The 19,358-nt window shown below is 37.3% G+C and overlaps 3 protein-coding genes and 1 long non-coding RNA gene across 7 annotated transcripts in view; 2 read left to right on the top strand and 2 right to left on the bottom strand.

Moving 5' to 3' along the window:
* LOC148913159 (uncharacterized) overlaps positions 1 to 19,358 on the top strand; it is a 54,338-nt gene that overhangs the window by 8,865 nt on the left and 26,115 nt on the right. For both annotated transcript variants that reach the window (XR_016119086.1, XR_016119087.1), the window contains exon 3: positions 4,499 to 4,587. This is a non-coding gene — a long non-coding RNA (uncharacterized LOC148913159). The remainder of the gene's footprint in view (positions 1 to 4,498; positions 4,588 to 19,358) is intronic.
* LOC116293024 (atrial natriuretic peptide receptor 2) overlaps positions 1 to 19,358 on the bottom strand; it is a 42,233-nt gene that overhangs the window by 4,906 nt on the left and 17,969 nt on the right. For 2 of the 3 annotated variants that reach the window (XM_031700407.2, XM_031700408.2), the window contains 14 exons: positions 11,337 to 12,301; positions 6,568 to 6,877; positions 5,298 to 5,484; positions 4,815 to 4,980; positions 4,431 to 4,563; positions 4,032 to 4,130; positions 3,470 to 3,649; positions 2,736 to 2,814; positions 2,397 to 2,508; positions 2,055 to 2,144; positions 1,849 to 1,926; positions 1,614 to 1,718; positions 1,102 to 1,173; positions 429 to 591 (listed from right to left, as the gene is read on the bottom strand). In XM_031700407.2, coding sequence (XP_031556267.2) covers positions 429 to 591; positions 1,102 to 1,173; positions 1,614 to 1,718; positions 1,849 to 1,926; positions 2,055 to 2,144; positions 2,397 to 2,508; positions 2,736 to 2,814; positions 3,470 to 3,649; positions 4,032 to 4,130; positions 4,431 to 4,563; positions 4,815 to 4,980; positions 5,298 to 5,484; positions 6,568 to 6,877; positions 11,337 to 11,756 — 2,194 coding nt within the window. In that variant the 5' untranslated portion in view covers positions 11,757 to 12,301. Of the gene's footprint in view, positions 1 to 428; positions 592 to 1,101; positions 1,174 to 1,613; positions 1,719 to 1,848; positions 1,927 to 2,054; positions 2,145 to 2,396; positions 2,509 to 2,735; positions 2,815 to 3,469; positions 3,650 to 4,031; positions 4,131 to 4,430; positions 4,564 to 4,814; positions 4,981 to 5,297; positions 5,485 to 6,567; positions 6,878 to 11,336; positions 12,302 to 12,391; positions 12,526 to 19,358 lie in introns of those variants that run through there. The other variant, XM_031700406.2, reaches the window with a different exon arrangement.
* LOC148913161 (uncharacterized) lies at positions 13,031 to 15,846 on the top strand. The gene has a single exon (XM_089026144.1). It carries the CDS (start codon positions 13,167 to 13,169, stop codon positions 14,694 to 14,696), a length of 1,530 nt encoding a protein of 509 aa, XP_088882270.1. The 5' UTR covers positions 13,031 to 13,166; the 3' UTR covers positions 14,697 to 15,846.
* Positions 15,559 to 18,469, bottom strand: LOC148913160 (uncharacterized). The gene has a single exon (XM_089034962.1). The coding sequence runs from the start codon at positions 18,421 to 18,423 to the stop codon at positions 15,559 to 15,561; it is 2,865 nt and encodes a 954-aa protein (XP_088891088.1). The 5' UTR covers positions 18,424 to 18,469.

Genomic DNA, 19,358 nt, shown 5'->3' with positions numbered 1-19,358 from the left:
TGTGTAGAATATTCATGTGTTCCAGTCAAGGTCCGTGAAATTTCAAAGTGTTTGTATTGTTGAAGTTGTGCATTCTTTACTTTACCGTTGGTATTTGTGAATATTTAGGATCTGATACGAGGTAACCCTGATTAAATGAGTCTGTAATCAAGGAACACAGGCGGCATTGAACGAATTCTAAGGTTAAGTTCCAGAAAGGTTTGAGGAGCATGAACGAAATAGTCATTAGCTATATACGCCAATAAACAGATTAAAATTGACTAAAAAAATCGCAAAAAATCTCCAAGTAGTAGATAAACAAAAGAATACTTGTCTTTGTCGAGAAGGTTTGCAAAAGGTAAATGAAATGTAGGGAAACGATGGAAACGTGGTCAAGTTTGCCGTTTGCGGGAAGGAAAAACGAGAATCTTAATCTGCCTAATGTATACCTCTATAATACGCGTAGTTGTCCACACTTTTTTTCACTTTGGATCGGAACGTCGGGAGACCGTAATCAGTAATCTTAAGAACCCAACGACTGTCCACCAGACAGTTGGAAGACTTCAGGTTGCCATGAGAACGAATATCTGAACTGTGTAGGTACGCCATTCCCTATGCAGAAAATATGTTTTACAAATTCGCTTTAAGTATGTTAACACTCAAACGTTTTCGCCGTTCCTCTCAAATGTTTTGCAGTTTTTTTGGAGTTCTTTTAGGCTACAAAGGCTAGTATCTCATAATCACTCAACAATCAACACACTATTTGCAAACAAATCCCACCTCGAGCTCGGACATATTTTTTAGAGAAAAATATGCTTGAAGAAATATAAATCATTTTGCACCATCACGTGATGGAGATTAATTGTTCCTGCTTCCTTTCATGGCTGCCATCACATGATGGTGCAAAGCCTCCTATACTTAAACACTTTACTCTTCTACTCCTTGAAATACAACCTGAGAAGTGACAACCTGATTCATTCATTATTTACACCTCTTTCTTTCCCATCCTCCCTTTCTTCACTTAATACGTACCGCACGAACCAACCAAGCCATTAAAACGTGTCTCTATTTATTTTGTACAACGTAACCACTGTCACGTGGTTGATATAGATATGTATATACCTTGACGATGTCTGAGACTAAGGATGCGATGAACATATGATCGAGTTTGACGTCACTGTTCTCTAAGATGTCCTGTAACGCAACGAAACAGGGTCAACATTGATCATATCATATTCCAACGTGTTAATTTGCGTATTATAAATAATTGTTGTAGCATTTTTAACACAAGTGATTTATTTTATTCATCTCTGCAAGCGGCACGCACCGACAAACGAGCGTCCGCGTTATATTCACCTGTAGTTGAACATAACAGCATAAGACGTAAATTGTGACCAATGAGCGCGCCGGATTTATTATATTCACTTTTGTAAAAATACTATTAAATATTATTACTGGGTGCAACATGCTGGAGCATAATGTTAAAACAACACATTCAAAGCCGTCTAGTTTATAGTGTTACTTTCATTCACGTAGCTCATAAACAGCCTCGTGATTCACTTCCGGATTGACTATATTAGGGGCGTCTCCATGGAGCTTTAATTCAATTGTATCGTATCGATTGGTTAATTTACCTGTAGACTTCCCCGAGAGCAGTACTGCATTACGATACAGACAATGGGAGGTTCTGCGCATGCTCCGATAAACTGGTTGAGATTATCATGTCTGATGTCACGCATCTGCAAATCAAAACAGACCATTACAACTGCGCATGCTCTTGACAGAAGCGAATCAATTCAAAAGTAATTATATTTATAATTATTAAATGTAATAAATAATTTAAAATCCCTGTCGTAATCCTTTTCTCACCTGTTTTAGTTCAAGCAACACTTTTCTCGTCAAGTCGATACTTCGTGTTGGTAACTTAGCAACCGTTACCACGTTTCCCTAGAGTCGATAAATAGCAACTTTCAATTACTTGATCACGTGTATTTCTAATTACATGAGTGGATTTGATTGGTCTAAGATAATTTGATTGACACATTAATTCGGCTGTGGGGATCTTTTTGCCTTACTTTATATTTTCCAATACTTGTGGTTTTTCCTTCTGCTGTAGTGTCTTCAAGTAAAGGAATCCCTGCCTCCTCATCGTCGTCTCTTTGATGCTAAAAACAAGTCAAAAACCTGTCCAACTTGTTTCTTTCCAATTCTCAAGCAAACTAATAGTAGCATATTCCTGCGCGCAGGTTACAGAGGGAGGAGAGAGTGGGGGGTTATTGCTGTAGATGAAAGATCGCTGTATATGGAGCAAGCCGTGAATAGTATCTATGGATTGGTTGACTTGTTGCTAACAATATTGTTACAGACCATGGCGTGGATTACGGGGAGGGGTAAGGGGAGGGGGGTAAGTTACTAACCATGACGGTGCTTGCTAAAGAAGTGTTCGACCCCCTGCGGTGCTCAAAGCATAGCTCATCGTAATCAATCTTCCAGAATCTGCTTTGTAATTCTCGTTCTGCCCTGTAATGCCTGAAAAATAGTTCAATTAAAAACCAAAGCCTTTCTTTTTAACGATAGTATAGTCGTATCATCGACGTCGCCATGGCCGCCATGTTGAAGGATTCAACGAAGGATTTGTCTTTAATTCCTTTGTTGTCTCCAATATGGCGGTAGTGTCTTTTTTCGTTTCATTATCTTGAGAATACTGTATCTCATGAGTATTCATTTCAAGCTATTTAGAATTATTATTTCATTACCTGTAAAAGTTTGCAATAAACAAAAGAACCAAGAAAGCTAAAGCACCAGACACTGCTGCAATGATGGTTGTTTTGTTATCTGATGGAAGAATCAAAATACAAGACTTTAGCGTTCTACAGCGAATCGAAATATGACGACCAATGTGAATAACTATTGCTTCTGAACTGACTAGCTTCGCGTTCATATGAAAACACTTAAGTCCATAACAATAGTTATTCAATTTGGTTGCAATATTTCGATTCAGTGTATTACTTATCAATTTTCTTAAACAGATGTAGGGGCGTTGCGAGGTCTCGGCCATAGAAGGAGGGGGAGGGGATAATGCACCATTTTCCCGCAAAACACGCGCGTAAGTGTTTCATCTTTAGAGTTTCCCGCCTTATCCACTGCTCTTGTAAAACGTTTGGGCAACCGTCCCTCCTTTCCCCTCTCTCGCTACACCACGGAAGAGGTGTAAATAACTAATATATAAGAAATGCTAGTGGTCTACTAAATGTAGTTTAGGAAATTTCAAAGTCAAGAAGGAAGGAAGGAAGGAAGCGAGAAAGAGAGAAAGGCGGAAGGAATGAAAGAAAGAAAGATGGAAGAAGAGAAAGGAAGAAAGAAAGAAAAAGGGAGGGAGGGAAAGGAAGGAAGGCAAAGGAAGGAAGGGAAGGAGGCGGAATGTGGGCGGAAGGAGAAAAAGAAGAGAAAGAAACATGCTTGAGTCTGTGTACGACATAAAAAAAACTACCTTTCTTTTCATCAACCGAACACAATTCGCCATTAAATCCACAAGGTGGGTGGTCCTTCGGGGGTGTTTTTCTACCACCTGGCCAATCGATTGTCATGTTTTCTTTGTACCTAAAGTCTGGCGTTCCTCGCTGAGTAACAGTATGCGTGACAATGTGAAAGTTTCCAGTCTCGGTCATTTCTAAATCACAAGAGAAACCAATCAGAGGCGCAAAATCTCGTTGACTGTTAATACATGATTAATAATATACGAATTAAATTAAGACAGACTCCACAATTATTGACGTCACAACTATGCTCAGGGAAACGAATTATGGCAAACTTCGGACAATAATATCACGGAGCTTGTAGAGTAAAACTCCCAGAATGCATTGAGTGCCTATTGAATTGTGCGTGACGTCATTACCAGTGAAATATATTAATACTACTACCAAAAATAATGATTAGTATGGGTGATAGCCGGACTATATCATGTCCAATGTGGTAATTTGGATCGCATATTAAGGACTTTCACAGACAGTTAACGGACATTTCTTAAATAAGAGCTGAATTAGCTCACTGACCTGTTTCTTTCGTTTTCGGATTATATTTGCTACTTAGTAGAGTTAGATTGAATTCTGCATCTCCATTAGCGTCAATATGAACCTGATACCCTTGTATACCTAAAACACATATACTTAGCATGAGGAGATATTATATTCGCGCACTGATCTTTTCTCTCCTTTTAAACCAACATACCTCTTTACCTTGGTTGTAATATTTCCCATTTCAGACCACGTGTTAATTATTCTCTAGAGTATCACTATTTATTTGTTTAACTGTTGTGCATGAGAAGACGCATGAATATGGATACAACTCAAACGAAGAATCTCGTCCTCAAGAGAATGACATGTGGTCTGAAATGGGAAAATATTACACCCGATGTAAAGAGGTCTCTTCAATCAAATCCTTTCTGTACTCACTAAGATAATTGATGTCGCGCATCTTTTCAATGATGGCTTCACCAACTGGTGTTTCGTTTCTGCTTAAGGTTTTGTTCAAGGCTATTCCAAACTGGTAAACAGCATCATAAAGATAAGCACCAAACACAGGAGGCTGCAAAAACAAAGGTAACCAAAGGTATGTGTATATATGGATCAGATTCAACCTTGTTCCCAGGGCCTACTCTCCTAACTGATTAGAGAGTGGGTCCTGGGAACAAGGTTAGGTTGGCTCAAACAAAGCCCAGCTTCATTGAATGATAAAGCATTTTTAATGACGCATTTTTCCGAATTGTGGCGAAAATATTTGATAGAATTTTAAAATACACTTCGCGCCTAGATTGGGAACGACATCACGTGACCTACCGTCATTCCTTGGTTACTAATATAAGTACTGCTATTGAAGGGTGGATCTTTGGTTCGATCCTCGAGTCTTTTTTTAAAATCAGCATATGTTGATCCTAGAGGTGCTTTAACTGTCAGCAGAAGAACAGCTTCAGATCCTTTTTGGACACTAGATACGAAATCCGAACTAAAAAAAAGAAACAAAATGTAGGGTTTTATGGAAAGCGTGAAATTTGTTTCCCTGTTTTTCATGAGTAGGATGCCATAGAAAACAGATTTTTTAATCGGCAAATTGAGTCGATCGTTTTCGAGGAAAAGTGATCAGGCAATTTCTTTGAGTTCGCTTTATGTCTGGGAAGTGGGAAGTGGGGGGGGGGGGGTGGGGGAGGGTATTAGAGGTGTTTTAAAGATACGCTAAAGTGGAAGGCTCTATTCTTCCATCTTAGTTTCAGACGAATGTCTCTGTCAATTACTATTAATTTAAAGCCATTTACCCTATTTTACCTGTTTACCCTGTTTCTGTAGTGGCTGTCTGTTTGAAACCAGAGGAAAGGAAGCTTTTTTCTTTTCGCAGCATAGACCTGGTCCAATTCAAAAGCTATGAACACGTATTCCCCGCTAATCATATTCTCTTGGAAAGCGATGTAAATGCCTTCTCGAGCCATGTGGAAACTTGTGACAAAAATCACGACTAAACGACAAAAGTTTCAATAAGTACGATACTCGGTTAAGACAGATCAGAATGGGGGAAGACAGTGCTTCTCAATAGCACGCGTGGAATCGTCGGCGCAATTAAGTAGACAAACTTGTCCTAAAAAAACTTGTCATTCTAATTACCAACGCAGAGTACAGCAGTGGCGCAGCTCAACGGGGTCGAACTGAAAGCATGAGAAGCAGTGGCGGATCCAGGATTTTTCAAAGGGGGGTTCCGTTTCTTAAACTGTGTATAATTCTCTTTTGTTTAGTCGATGTTTGACAAAAAATTGGCTCTAATCACCTAATTTACTATCTAGTAACGGACCAAGCTATAATAACACGACCCAACGCAAAACTACTAATATTTTTTTATTAAAATTTATATAAGACATATTTCTATTACCTAAAAGATCAAACCTTCAAGGGGGGTTCCGTGGACCCCTTCGACCCCCCCTGGATCCGCCACTGAGAAGGTGCATCTGGCAGCCGCTATACATTCCATGTATGACCCCGGAGCACAGCTCTAACCAGTTTGAATTAGTTACGGTTGATTTGAGTGAAGGAAGGAAAAACCGGAGGACGGGAAAAACCCTCGGAGTCAGAAAGAAAACCATGTGCAACTCAGCACATTCCATAAGCACGCGCCTTTGAAAATTTGTTTTTTTGACAATGCCATGGAAACACTTTGATTACGGTTACGTTTAGACGGTAACGATCGAAATTTTAACCGTTCAAAATCATCCCCAGTATATTACATCCTTGTAACCTTTTTAATTTTTATAAAAAATTACGTTCTGTTTATGGAAAAAATAACGAAAACTGGTTATCCGGACAAAGTGCAGTTTTGCAGGTTCCAAATATGCACGGCTAGGCGTTTGAGTTTTTGTCCGAATAGAACTCCTAAATACATATTTTTTTTACAAATTTCTACCAGTACGTGTAAACGTAGCCAGACGTTTACTGAAATCAAATATTGTTGCGACGGCAAATAATGTAAGATTCCGCGTATGACATTGAAAAGCACTTTAAGGGACTTAAATAGTTCTATTAATATTATTTTTGTTCTTTTTTTACTTACTTCGAGCTTTGTTTTTAATTTCTGACATCATTTCGCGGATTCTATCGTCCATAACCTTGGAATGGAGAGCAAACGGGCCTATAGTAGAACCTTCGTAAGAGACTTTGATTCCGTTAGCCTTTAAGTGGCGCTTCATACTGTCTTTGAGATCTATCCATTTTGTTAGGTTTTCGTATATAATTGCCACTGTTGTCCATTTAAATTTCTTTAACAGACTTATTACGCTTGGAGTTACTTGAGAGTCGACGGCAAATGTTCGGGCGAAAGTCGGGTAAAGTTTTTTGTCGGAGAGTTCTGTACTGCTACACATCTGTCAGGAGCAAAGAAAAGAAATTTAGTTCAAGTTCAAGTTCTTAATTTACGCACATATAAATATTATAGGAGATAACAATACAGGTCAATGAGTTTGCAATTACAAAATATATTAATAGTTGTAGATTTTAAACAAACAAACAAACAAACAAACAAACAAAACAAACAAAACAAAAAAAAAAAAAAGTAGGAGAGAAAAAAATAGAAAATCCCCCGTCGCCGCTGTAAGAAAACACAGGGATCCCAGTAGTCACTTTATTTCGCGCCAAAAGTAACTCAACGCGTGCGCGCGTGTGCTTTCGAAGTGAGAAATAAAATGGCGTTCACACTGAGGTGAACAAGAAAAATCCAAGGTATTAAGCTGAAGTTTTCTACTCTTTATTAACCTTTCTTCGTCTATTAATCTCTTCATTAATGCCTTTTAACATTCTTAATTAATCCAACATGGTAAAATGATAATTTAAATATCTGTGGTTGGAAAAGTAAGAGGTTTCTTAGAAGGTCTTGTGTTTGTCCATTGAGGTTCAGCCTATAACATTTCTTTTGTAAATTTTAAGACTATTTGTTCCATTGTCTAGTTCGATATTTAAAGCAAAGATAACAGTTCTTAAATGGTGTTTTGAACCAATAAAAGCATTGCCTTGAAGCCAAGACAGGAAATTTGCTTTACAAGATTTATGAAGCTTCCTGTCAATGAAAAAAATAATTGATAACATTGAATTCCAATAAAATTGATTTTTAAAACAAACATACGCTTATAGGTTCGGAAGTCCAAGGAAAACTAATAAAAAGTTAAATTAAATTCAAGAAATCGTTTAAAAGATTAAATTCCAAAAGTTACGAATTATGGATCTTTTGGGGAATAAGATGTCAAGAAAAAATTCTAAAAATAAGCTTATTGTAGTGCAGTCGTTGCTTTGGTGATATGCTATAAACACGAATTAAAAACACAAGTATGAACCTCAAAACATAGATATTTTTTGTCTAGACCCTAAAGGAAATAATGGCATAAAAATTCAATTCTAACAAAGTGCGCATAGAACACAAATGGGGTCTCTGGGGCTTCCTTATTATGACGAGTGCCATGTAGTGGATTAATGGAGCAATCAAAGGAAGTAAGTTTAAATAATAACTATATGAGCAAAAATAGAACAAGCTATATAATTAGCTGTATATCCATTTTCACCACAAAAACATAAAAATATAAGGAAAATATCATGCAAGTGGTCATATTCAAATTTTGGTATTGACTTCTTTTAATAAGATGCAATTACCATAGCTCTAAATGCCAGGGATTTTGGATGCCATCAACCATAAATTATAGACATTTTGATTGATGAAAACCAAAAAGCCAGACCTCTTGAATAAAAGCTAACTGTCTTAGTCATGTAATTAAAAGTTAAATCAAACTTGGCAAAATGTCTCCCAAAAATGTTGTTCAGCTATCAGATGCCTTAAATTACTCAAATTGCAGCATAAATTAAACTATACTATATAGAATAATGTAATGATTTATACCATGTTCTGCCTTATGCACGGAATCAAAATATGGTGATTTGAATAACTATTATTGTCATTGTTATGGACTGAATAACATTGTGTCTATAATACTGTGTTCTATATCTTTTTCATAGGTAAGAGAGACTTGTTAGTTTAGAACAATATTTATTCAAATTGTTCACATATTTTGATTTGCTGTATTAGATTTTTTTAAAATATGTATATACGAGGTAAGAAATGGTGAATTGCGTTAATGGTCATTAACAAATTTCTCCTATTCTTGGTTTGACTTTCTAAGCTTGGTTAATTCCAATTCTGTTGATGGTTTGATTCAGTATGACTGAATGAATAGGTCTTATGGATATTGAGAAAGGAAGAAGTATGAGAGATATTAAGTGATAGAGGAAAAACAAGGCTCTCATATTCAAACATTGTGTCAGAGTGGACCATTACTGTTTTCATGGCATTTTGTTGGTTCAAAGCACTAGCTATTCAGTTTGTCATAATTGCATTAATTTGTACTTGAAAAAATCTGCTCTGAAAAGCAACACTGAATACTAAGTATTGATCTTCATTGGATTTTATTTTTAGCTTACTATTACCTATAAATAAATGTTTTGGCCATTAGCTAATGATCCTTTTCAGGGTCTGGAAATTATTCCTCAAAGATAATATCCATTTTGTATTTAATCTGGATATTCAAGATAAAGATAAAATAAAGTTTATGTATGCATGTATGTATGTATTGAAGGTTCTAAAGGTTTTAAAATTAAATCCTGTTTATTGACTGCAATTTCAAAATTTATGCTCACCCTGCCACTTGTAAAAAATAAAAACTAAGAGAATTAAGCTTAATTATTTAAATGGTCATTAAATATTCTACCTTCTGTTAGCCATAAGAGTATTTTGTACTCTTTATGTTAACTATTAATGTATCTATACAATATTTAAGACAAAACATTTGATCTGCTGACTTGATCAATAAGCTAATGATAATACACAAGAAAGCTGGGTTTTATGTGTGTATATAAAAGCACAAAGCACATTTTCTATTTCTTCATGAGAACTGAAAAGATGTCATACTCAACAACTAAAAAACTGTTGTCTCTCTTTATATTTGCTAAAGAGCCTAAGGGACTTTGCTTCAGAGCCAAACCTGATATTACTGTCATTAAATGAGCAGCCAAAAAGCCTAGCAATATGAACTATGCCGAACTATGGCATCAACAATATTCCACACCTTTCATCACACTGAAAATTGAGTCACAATACCAGAGAATAATATTATACATTGATCCTGTCTACAGATATGACTTGAATGGCAATTAAAAAAGGAAAATATTGAACAAAATAACACTCACATATTATACCACTAACAAGGTTATTGTTATTGTATTGTTTACAGGATAAGATTTTGCACACCTTCCATTTTCAAATTCATTTTCATTTTAACATAACTCATAACAAAATGTAAAACCAACCATTGTGACTAAGTTAATGACACTTTCTAATTCCAAGGAATTAACCACAACACATTCAAAGTCATGAGTTATGAGCATTTTGTGAATTCCAATTAATATTATTTAAAAATATATAACAAGAATAATAAGAAATTTTCTATATTAATAAATTTGAAAAGTCAAATAGTTATTTTAAAAGTCTTGAGTAAAAATAAAACATTCTATACACCAAAGAAAATTATAATAAGCTTAATATGTACTAAAAATAATAATAAATAAAATAATTACCTCTAAATATTAGGTTACAAATTGTCAATAAATCATCAATAACTATGAACGATTAATTCTTAAACTTTTTTTCCATAACCTTCATAAACAAAAAAAACTAACATATTTGGTCTTCTTATATTATTTTCCCCCTCACATTGTTTCAGCCATATCTTTTCCGGTTGGGATTTGAAAAAACACTTGAAATAATTCTATTCTTAGGCTTGCCTTGCTTTATCAAATGAAAGATTATTTCTCGATGTGTTATGTCGGAGTATCGTATTTCTGTCTTCACTCGAAATAACAACAATTTTCAAAATGCAACTGCAATCCGCGGCGTTGGAGTGAAACTCTGTACGTTAAAAAAGACAACGTAATAAAGCTGTAAGCACAGATGGAATAATAGAAGGATTCTTATATGCATTAAGTCTTGTTTTGGGGCCATTTGTAAACGAAGTATGGCGTGATATGGCATGATTGGCTTGGACGCGTGTGCTTCGCAATGTCGTCAGTCAACAAGTCGAGTTTACAACAGTTAAATCAGACCTAGGAAAATACAATCGTGCCTAATACCTCAATAAGACATAACAAACGTTCTAAGACTCCGTAAATCGATGAAAAAAGATAAAACTGGCTATGATACTTTTTTAAGAGCATTAATGAGGCACCAACAAAAGTGTCTTAATCAAGTTTCTTAATCTCTAACAAAGTCCAATGTAGTTCCATTTTCTTGTCCTGCAACGAAAAGCCGTGTAAATCTTGTTGTATTCACCTTAATCGTTACGATTTTGTTTTTAAGAAGCATTACCAGAGTGTTTTCCTAGAAGTTTTAGGATTAAACAAGTTATACCGCTTCCTTGTTTAGGTTTAAGACTGCCTCGGAAGATATATTCACTGCCTTCATTAGAAATTCATAGGAACATGACTATGGTTTGTTTACTTGGATGCTGGCTCGAGTTGAGCTTTAGCAGACCTATCATTGTATTCTTCTCTGACTAATTAGTATTGACAATGTTCTTGCCGACGTTAAGACTGAGCAAAAAAAGCATTCCACAATCGATAAGTTTACAGAAAAATATCGGGATTGTTTGGTTTGAAGGTCAGGTTATTGGAGATCTAAAGTGGTTCGTGTTTGTTAAGCTCTCCTCGTTTGCTACTGTTCTGACCACTTTACATTCAACTCAAAACAACGAAAACAAACCCGTCTAAAACAAAAGAAATAGTACTTACATATGATATCATAGGTATATGAAATGCTGCTGCGTTTCTTGCTGCCACTTTACAGTTGCATCCAGGTCCAATTATAGCTGACACTCGCGAGTTAATCATCTTAAACTCCTGTCTGATTGTAAGAAGTTCCTCGCATTTGGAATCTTCCCATGTGAAAGTTATATTGTGACCGGGAAGTATGTCAGGATTCGAGTTCAAATCTTCCACAGCTATTGTAATAGCAGCAGCAAAGTTTTCTCCTTTCATGAAGTTATTACCCACGTGAAGGGCTACTGTTTTGTATGGAATTATAAGTCCAATTTTAAACTCTTCCCCGGTTGATAACGAGCAATAATATAGTAGAGAAAACCCGAGTATAAACAATCGTTGAATGGACCTTCGGATACGGAGATAGAGGAGCAATCGATCCATCCGTTCCATTATAATTACAGCAACACAGATGACTTCCAAACAAGATGAATCCAAGCAATAGTGTTCCAATGAATAAATTTCCTGTGTCTCCTTTATGTACTTAAGTTATCTACGGAATAAGGATTGAAATCAAGATAGCGGCCGACTTGCCGTTGATTCGGTTCTTGTTCACATCAGTGACTTGGTACATGCATGAGCATACAGAATGGAGCTTGGTGTTTTGATTTCGAGAAATCCACTCATTACGTTTTTATGTTTGGAAAATATAGTACCCACTCTTTGAAAATGTTGTTTGAAAGAATCGTTGTCCTTGCCTTGAGTATCCTTGAATTACTATTTAAAAATCAAGCCTTATATTCGGCGTTTAGCCAAACAGCAATCTGCTTCAGTGGCTCTGGATTATAACAACTGAATACTTCGTCACCGGCTTAGCTTTATAGTTGCAAACTCAACCGATTTACCGTCGCCAAGTAAGCTAATTGTAAAGCATTGAAGTCGATTCGTGGGATTATGTACGTCTACTTGCCCAAGAGTTCTTCTGCTCTCAACCCCTTCTGTGTAGAGAATAGACAACGTTAATCGAACATACCAACTCACAGATCTATGAGTGGGTTGGTAAGAACAATTATATAAGAGCGACTTACTGTAAGGCCTGGCAATAATGAGAGAGAAATACGAATTAAGTAAATCCTTGTTCTCCCTTGGGGCCTCGTAAAATGCAAAGTAATACAGCTCATTAACGATACAGCTGTTTTGTAGATTATCAAATTATTATTAATATCTCATGCGTGTTGAATTATGGGTAGTCGTGATAATGAAAAGAAGCTCACCCGGCAGGCCGTCTAGGGTATCGGTTTTCTCGTATACCATCAAACAAACAAAATGAAAGTTTACGCTACTGTGAATCGTAATTTATGCTATTTTCGGAAGTTAGGGTTTGGTGTCATAGTTGAGACGCCTACTCAAGACGCTGAATAAAATCAAAATACAGCCAAGAATGAGCTGGCCGAGTGCTGACTAGCAAGGTACTCTATAATTGGATGTTTGTACTTTAGGGATATAGACGCGGTTGCTATCAAAATAAAAACCCATCTGCTTCCAAAAGTCATCCACAAATGCAAATATTGTGTAATAACCGTAAAATATCTATTATTGGATCTTGTCAGGCGCGTTCGATGTTTACTTCCAGTAGATTCAACAGGAATTGAAGCCCTAAATGAAAGTCCTCGACATATAACAAAATATGATTGAAAAGACGAAAAGGATGGGCATTAAGAAATAGCGGAGCGCAGTCATACTAAAAATAGCTTTGCATAATTAGACCCCCCGGCGAGATTCGGACAAACAAACCGATAGTTCACTGTGTATTACTGTGAATGAGTACGCTTCAACCCAAAAAAATCGCGATTTCATTGCAAGATGGTCACTACGAAACACTGTTGTTGGGGACAGTGTAAAAATGACTCGAGATACCCTGACAAACTGCCCAGATCGTTGAAAGAAATGGCAGATTTGGGCAAAAAGATATTTCTCCCTTTTCCGAAGCCATGGAACGATCTTGAGAGATGCCAACGATGGGTTAATGCCTGCTCTCGCGAAGATTTCACTGTAAAATGTATCACAAAAGACACGTATATTTGTGTAGAACATTGGCCTGGAGAAAAGGGACCGACCACAGAATTTCCAGACCCGTTGAAAGCGAATCTTTCGACTAGCGGAGTGGCGAAGGCAACACGAAAGAGAAAGCTCCCCAAACAACGACAACAGGCTGAACAACAGCAGACAAAGAAGTGCTGTGCTACCAACGATACTCCCATTGAAAGTCAAGACTATCAAGAAATTATGGAGGAGAACTGTCTTGTACAAGATGAAGGGAATTATTTAGAGAATAATAAGGCAACACAAACGGACGTAACGAAGCACGAGCTGGCAAGTAAAATCGAGAACATGATTTTACGTAATGAGCTCCAGTCTGGCTCATCTAGCGCCCCCAAAGTTATAAGCAATATATCTTATGAAGTCGTTGTGCACCATCCAGACCAAATGAAACATTTTGTTGGCCTCACATCGTCACAATTTGAGATGCTTCATGAGTTTCTTAATGATGTTTGCCCTCTAGAAACAATCTCATATTGGGGTTACAAAGATCGAAAGATATCAAAAGTAAAGTGCCAGCGAGGAATGTCCAAGTGGTCTTCTCGAGAGAAGCTGTACATTTGTCTCTTGAGGCTAAAAACTGGATTCACCATCAGGACGTTGTCTGTATTACTCAGTTCTCCCGACAAGGAAATCAAAGATAGCTATATCAGAGTAATATTTACAACGTTTATTCAGCTGATGTATAAGATTTTTCGACAAATGGAGACGGTGATGTTCCCATCGAGACAGATATTGAGCCGCTTTCTACCAAGGGTTTTCAAGACCCTTAAGAATGTGCGATGCAGCATTGACTGCACAGAATTTCGTGTTGAAACGTCGAGGAACTTTGCTCAACAAGGAAATACCTTTTCCTCGTACAAACACGCCAACACTTTTAAGTGTCTCATTGCATGTACACCAAATGGAGGAGCATGTTTTATATCAGATCTGTTTGAGGGAGACATTTCTGACGTTGAAATTTTTGAGGAAAGTGGAATCATGAAGCACACTCAACCAGGGGATGTTATTTTAGCTGACAGAGGCTTTACAGTTCAAGATAACTTGTACCCACTCCAAGCCAAAGTAAAAATTCCTTCATTTTTGAAGGGGAGAAAGAGCCTATCAGCACAAGAAGAACTTGACACACGAGTTATAGCAAAGGCGAGAATACACATTGAAAGATTCAATCAGAGACTCAAACAGTTTAAGCTTGTGGGAAGGAAAATCCCTCTTTCGATTGCACCATTAGCTACACAAATAGTGGTAGTTGCGTGCGTGCTTGTTAATTTCCAAGAGGTCTTATGTAAGTAAATCATGCATGTGATCATAGCTAGGGGATGCCCATGAAAGGGTGCACCTGCACCCCTGTCAGGACATTGAAGGCCCACTCTTTGGCTACAAGAAGTTAAATATTTATCTAATTTAAAATGTTTGTATCAAAATAATTACAACAGAACTGTCTCTGTTAGGGTATTGTTAAACAAAGTCTCCCAAATAAAAACAACTCTATGGCATATACTGTATAATGATTGTATTTGGTTCATGTTGAGCAAATTTTCAACCACATTCACCCATCCTAGCTATGGACCTGCCCATGTCAGGCATTTGTATGAATAGAACACTTGAACATTGGACTTTATGTAAGTCAATGAAATATTGACTTGTGACAGACATAAGCAAGTGCAGATAGTCCCTTCAAGGTCAACTGAATGTTCTTGTGTACATGTCATTGTACTTAATATGCCATATACATCTGAGCTTGCATAAAAGACAGTATGTTACAAGTCATCATATATAGCTTTGTTAAAGCACTGTTTGGGTTTTAAAATTCACTGGTGTAGATTAAGTGAACAATAGGCTTTTGTAATATTGACATACGGAATTAGCAATTTGACTAAAGAAATGTCACATGGTTTTATATCTGTGTTAACAAATTAGTGGCTTTCATAAACTCATGAAATACACTTTAACATGTTTATCGCACTACGTCACTCCATTCCTTTGTTTTCTGCTGTGTTTATGTAGCTATTACACTGTAATCAGTACAATTTATTTCATGAGTTAATGAAACACACTCTATAACATAGAAGAAAGTTCAAAAGGTAAAACGATGCTATAAAAAAATGATAAAAATGAAATGATATTATGCACTGAAATGCAACCTGGTGATTATCTAAACAATATAAATTACATGGCTTATTGAATATCCAAGTGGCTGTGCCTTATAAATAGAAAGGCCAGAGTTTGGCTTTCTGTACTCTTTAAGACCGTCATACACAAGCCATGCATGAAAGTGGTTGAAAACACAGATATAATGATGGCCATTCCATAATGTAACACTGTGTAAATATAGTTCCTTTGTGTTCAGTTTTATAACCATAGGTAAATTGTCCATCCGTAAATAGCCTGCTCTACTGGCTAAGTCCAAAGAAAAGATAAAAATATCTCCAAAACTGCAAAAGTGACGTGCTGTACTTGTTCTCATACCAGAGCAGTGCCATGATAGATACTGTGTTCCATTACAATCAATTGAAATATTTTGTGTGCATGGAATTCCAATTGATGGCTGACTGTAGAACTTTCTTTGACATAGAGTGGGACCAGGATTTAGCCATTCAGATAGTGATTTCTCAAACAAATAGTCTTGGCCTGAAGGACACCCAAGTGTATTGCTACATGTCTTGTGTGTGTTGCATGGTGAAGGACATGAAGCTAGGTTACATGATGTTGTGACTTCACTTGTAAGAACAGAACTAAATAGTGGCATATAGTAATCTGCCTCATTGCCATATAGGTCACCAGGTGTTACCAGAGGTGGTGTAGGTAATGTCAATTTAGCATCTCCAAATTGGTGGAGTTCCACCAAATGAAGTGCCCTTTTAATTGCATCTCCTCTTTTAAGAATGTCAAGGTTTATCTTCTTTGATTTTACCAAACTTTGTAAAATCATGAGCCAGTTGTCAAGAGGGCATGTGTTGGTAAGACTTAAACCTCTATTAGTCATACCTCCCCAAGGTATGGCTATCAAATCATCAGGGATCTTTGACTGTGCTAGGAAGCTTGCAATGTCAATTTCGTCTTGGGAATAACTGTTATCAATATGACAAGATGACTGGGACAGGAATGGGTGGGTATCAGTACTACCATGTGACACTGTAGGCTGTGACGGGTGGGTATTAGTACTACCAGAGGATGGATTAATATTAACTGGATTTAAAACTGGTAAAATGAAGGGATTCAAATCTCTGGGAACTCTCATTTCAAAGATCTCTGGAGCAATAACTTTTTTCCATAAGGCTGTGAGGTTCACCAATATATCTGAAATCAGTTGATCATCTCTTGTTATCCTCTCAATTGAAACAGGACCATCCTTTGCATACAAAACAAAGTCACAAAATTCTCTCTCAGTGACAAGTAGTTGCATCTGTACTTGGTAGAAGTAGTTGTGTGTGTGCTTCAAATAGCACTGCTTATCCTTGATGTTAAAACACTGTCTGCCTAGTACCTCCTTAGGAACCACACTATAATCCTCTGAAACAGCTTTGATGGTATGATCACTAAAAATTTTCAAGGATTTGATCTCAATGAGTCCATTTGGGCCTACTAGACCATCAGGTGAACATGCCAGCCAAGGGAATTTTGGGTTAACCCAGAGACCAGATGGATCTACTTGCTGCTTGGTTTGTTCTTGATACTTTGAAACAGCTTCAAGTTCACTTTCAAGTCCACGTGCCATCCAAACCGACTGATAATTTGGAGAAACTAAGTTCCAAATGTAAGAACATATGAACTTCTTACATCTGATCAAAGCAGTGCTTGAGTCATCAAGGACTAACTTTCCGACTCTAAATGCTTCAATGCATTTAGATGCTGTAAGTCGTAGCCACCTTTCTGACTGCCACATTTCACTTTTGCTTTGAGCTTCAGTGCCTTGTATTTGCATGAGGGATGGTGGAGTGATGTTGCATTCGAGGACCTTAAGCTGCTCTTCCAACACAGATAAATCTATGTCCTCCAGCTTGTAATCGGCATACTTCAGCTTTAACTGTGTTGTCCACATAGAACTTTTCCCCGTGCGACTACAGTCCTTTTCGATGTTTCTAAATAAAGCATTTAAGTGCTTTTCTGTCACGAATCTGTATTGTGGTGGTCGAGGATCGAACTCGATTACCTTTATTCGGCTTTTCTTTTTCTTTGAAGGATAATTAGCCTCAGAAAGTCTTTGGGGATTTTTCTTGCGTTTTTTACCCTTGTTCCATGAACATTCCTTACTGGTACATGGTGTTGATACGGTGAACCCGTTTGCCTTTACGTGGTCAGTAAGGTGAAGGAGAACTGCTATAATGTGGCTACAGCGACCTAGCTGGGAGACTTTACATGGATTGCACATCGCATGCACAACGGCACCACTAATACTAGATAAAACAATCGTGACATTATGAGGGTAATCATTTCGCATAGAAGGCCAGACATGAGCGCGTAGAAAGTAGTAATCGTCGTTCTTGTTGTCTGTTATATCATGCACAAAGCCGGATTCTACGTATTTTCGTCCGTTTTTAAAGGGTTTATCAGTCATGTGGCCAAGTCCATGGCTCTCGTTGTCGTCGTTCTCTTCCTCGTTGCTTGATGGAAGGGATTCCAAGCCATAGTAGTGCACGTGGCCGTAGTTAAACTGCGATGGTATATCGTATGCCGGGAATTTCTTCCATCCGGAATTTGGTATGTCCGGGATCTTTCGTAAATTTGGTTTCTTTACATCATCTCCTGTTTTTTCTCGTAAAGCTTTGGCTTCAAACCATTTTCCATCATCAATACTTGGATCGAGAACATGATTATTGCCTGACGATAAACAATTATTCACGCGTGCGATTAAATCGCTTCGTTTACCGCTAAGTTTCAACCCTCTGCATTTCAGCCAACGTTTCAGCTGCTCTAATGTATAGTTATCCGGCTCGCTTTCAAATTTTGAACCAGGAACGCCATCATTTTCATTGAGAACAGTGATAAAACTCGACGTAATTTTCGAAGTTGCCGCCATGCCATCTCTTAAAGGCTGATTTGTTTGTCCGAATCTCAGCAGGGGTCACAATTTCGTGACGTCACGACTGCGCTCCGCTATTACAATCGGCGAGTCAAAGAATTCAATAGATGGCAAAGGGAATCTGATTCATTGATCACGTGATCGTCGATAACATCAAGTTCTAATAAACTATAAATATTTCATTTATTAACTGGTAAATGAACATTAACAAATCAAAATAGCGATCTATTTTTTTTCTAAATTCAGAACGATTTCCGGAGAATCCATAAATTTTAAATAAATTCTCTTCAATAAATTACCAGTAATGAGAATAACATTTTACCCATGAAACGAAAGAAAAAGGTTATCATTATTATTGAGATTCCTACGACATCAATCTCGGCCATAATAAAGCCACCTGCTTGCATGATTCAGCATACCATTAGGTAGCCAAGTTCGTTACAAAGGTTTCAACTTTCAGCAAGGGCGAATCCAGCCAAAATTTTAGGGGGGCTAATTGAGTTTCTTCCGTCAACATAACGGAAAACAATATAAAAAAGCATCGTTTTTTTCTGCTGAAGGGGGGGGGGGGGGGGCTTCAGCCCCCCCTTTGCCCCCTGCATCCGCCCTTGTTCAGTTCATAGTAGCCTCTCTTTGAGGCGCTCTAGAACGAGTTTATTATTGCGACAACAACATCCCGATCACAGGGAATAAATATCGGCCTCTTCTTAAAGCCTTAAAGCCAAATAATAAAGGTCGCTGGCGCATCAGGGATATTTTTTTGCTTCTGCAGTACGAAATTGTTTTGGTATCTTTGGCTCGAATGGCTGGTTTACTGCTAATACCTTAATTCTGTAAAGCTGTAGAATACAAATGAAATAACCTTAAAATTGTGTTCATATCCTAAACCAACCTCTTGGCTGATCTAAGTCGGGACATGGCTAATTCACAGA

The sequence above is a fragment of the Actinia tenebrosa genome, unplaced genomic scaffold (assembly GCF_029948245.1).
Source record: "Actinia tenebrosa isolate PJP-AT-01 unplaced genomic scaffold, QUT_ActTen_1.0 PGA_scaffold0__85_contigs__length_37466705, whole genome shotgun sequence".
Lineage (NCBI taxonomy): Eukaryota > Metazoa > Cnidaria > Anthozoa > Actiniaria > Actiniidae > Actinia > Actinia tenebrosa.
Note: the sequence above shows the minus strand (reverse complement) of the source record. Positions and strands in the feature narration are given on the sequence as shown.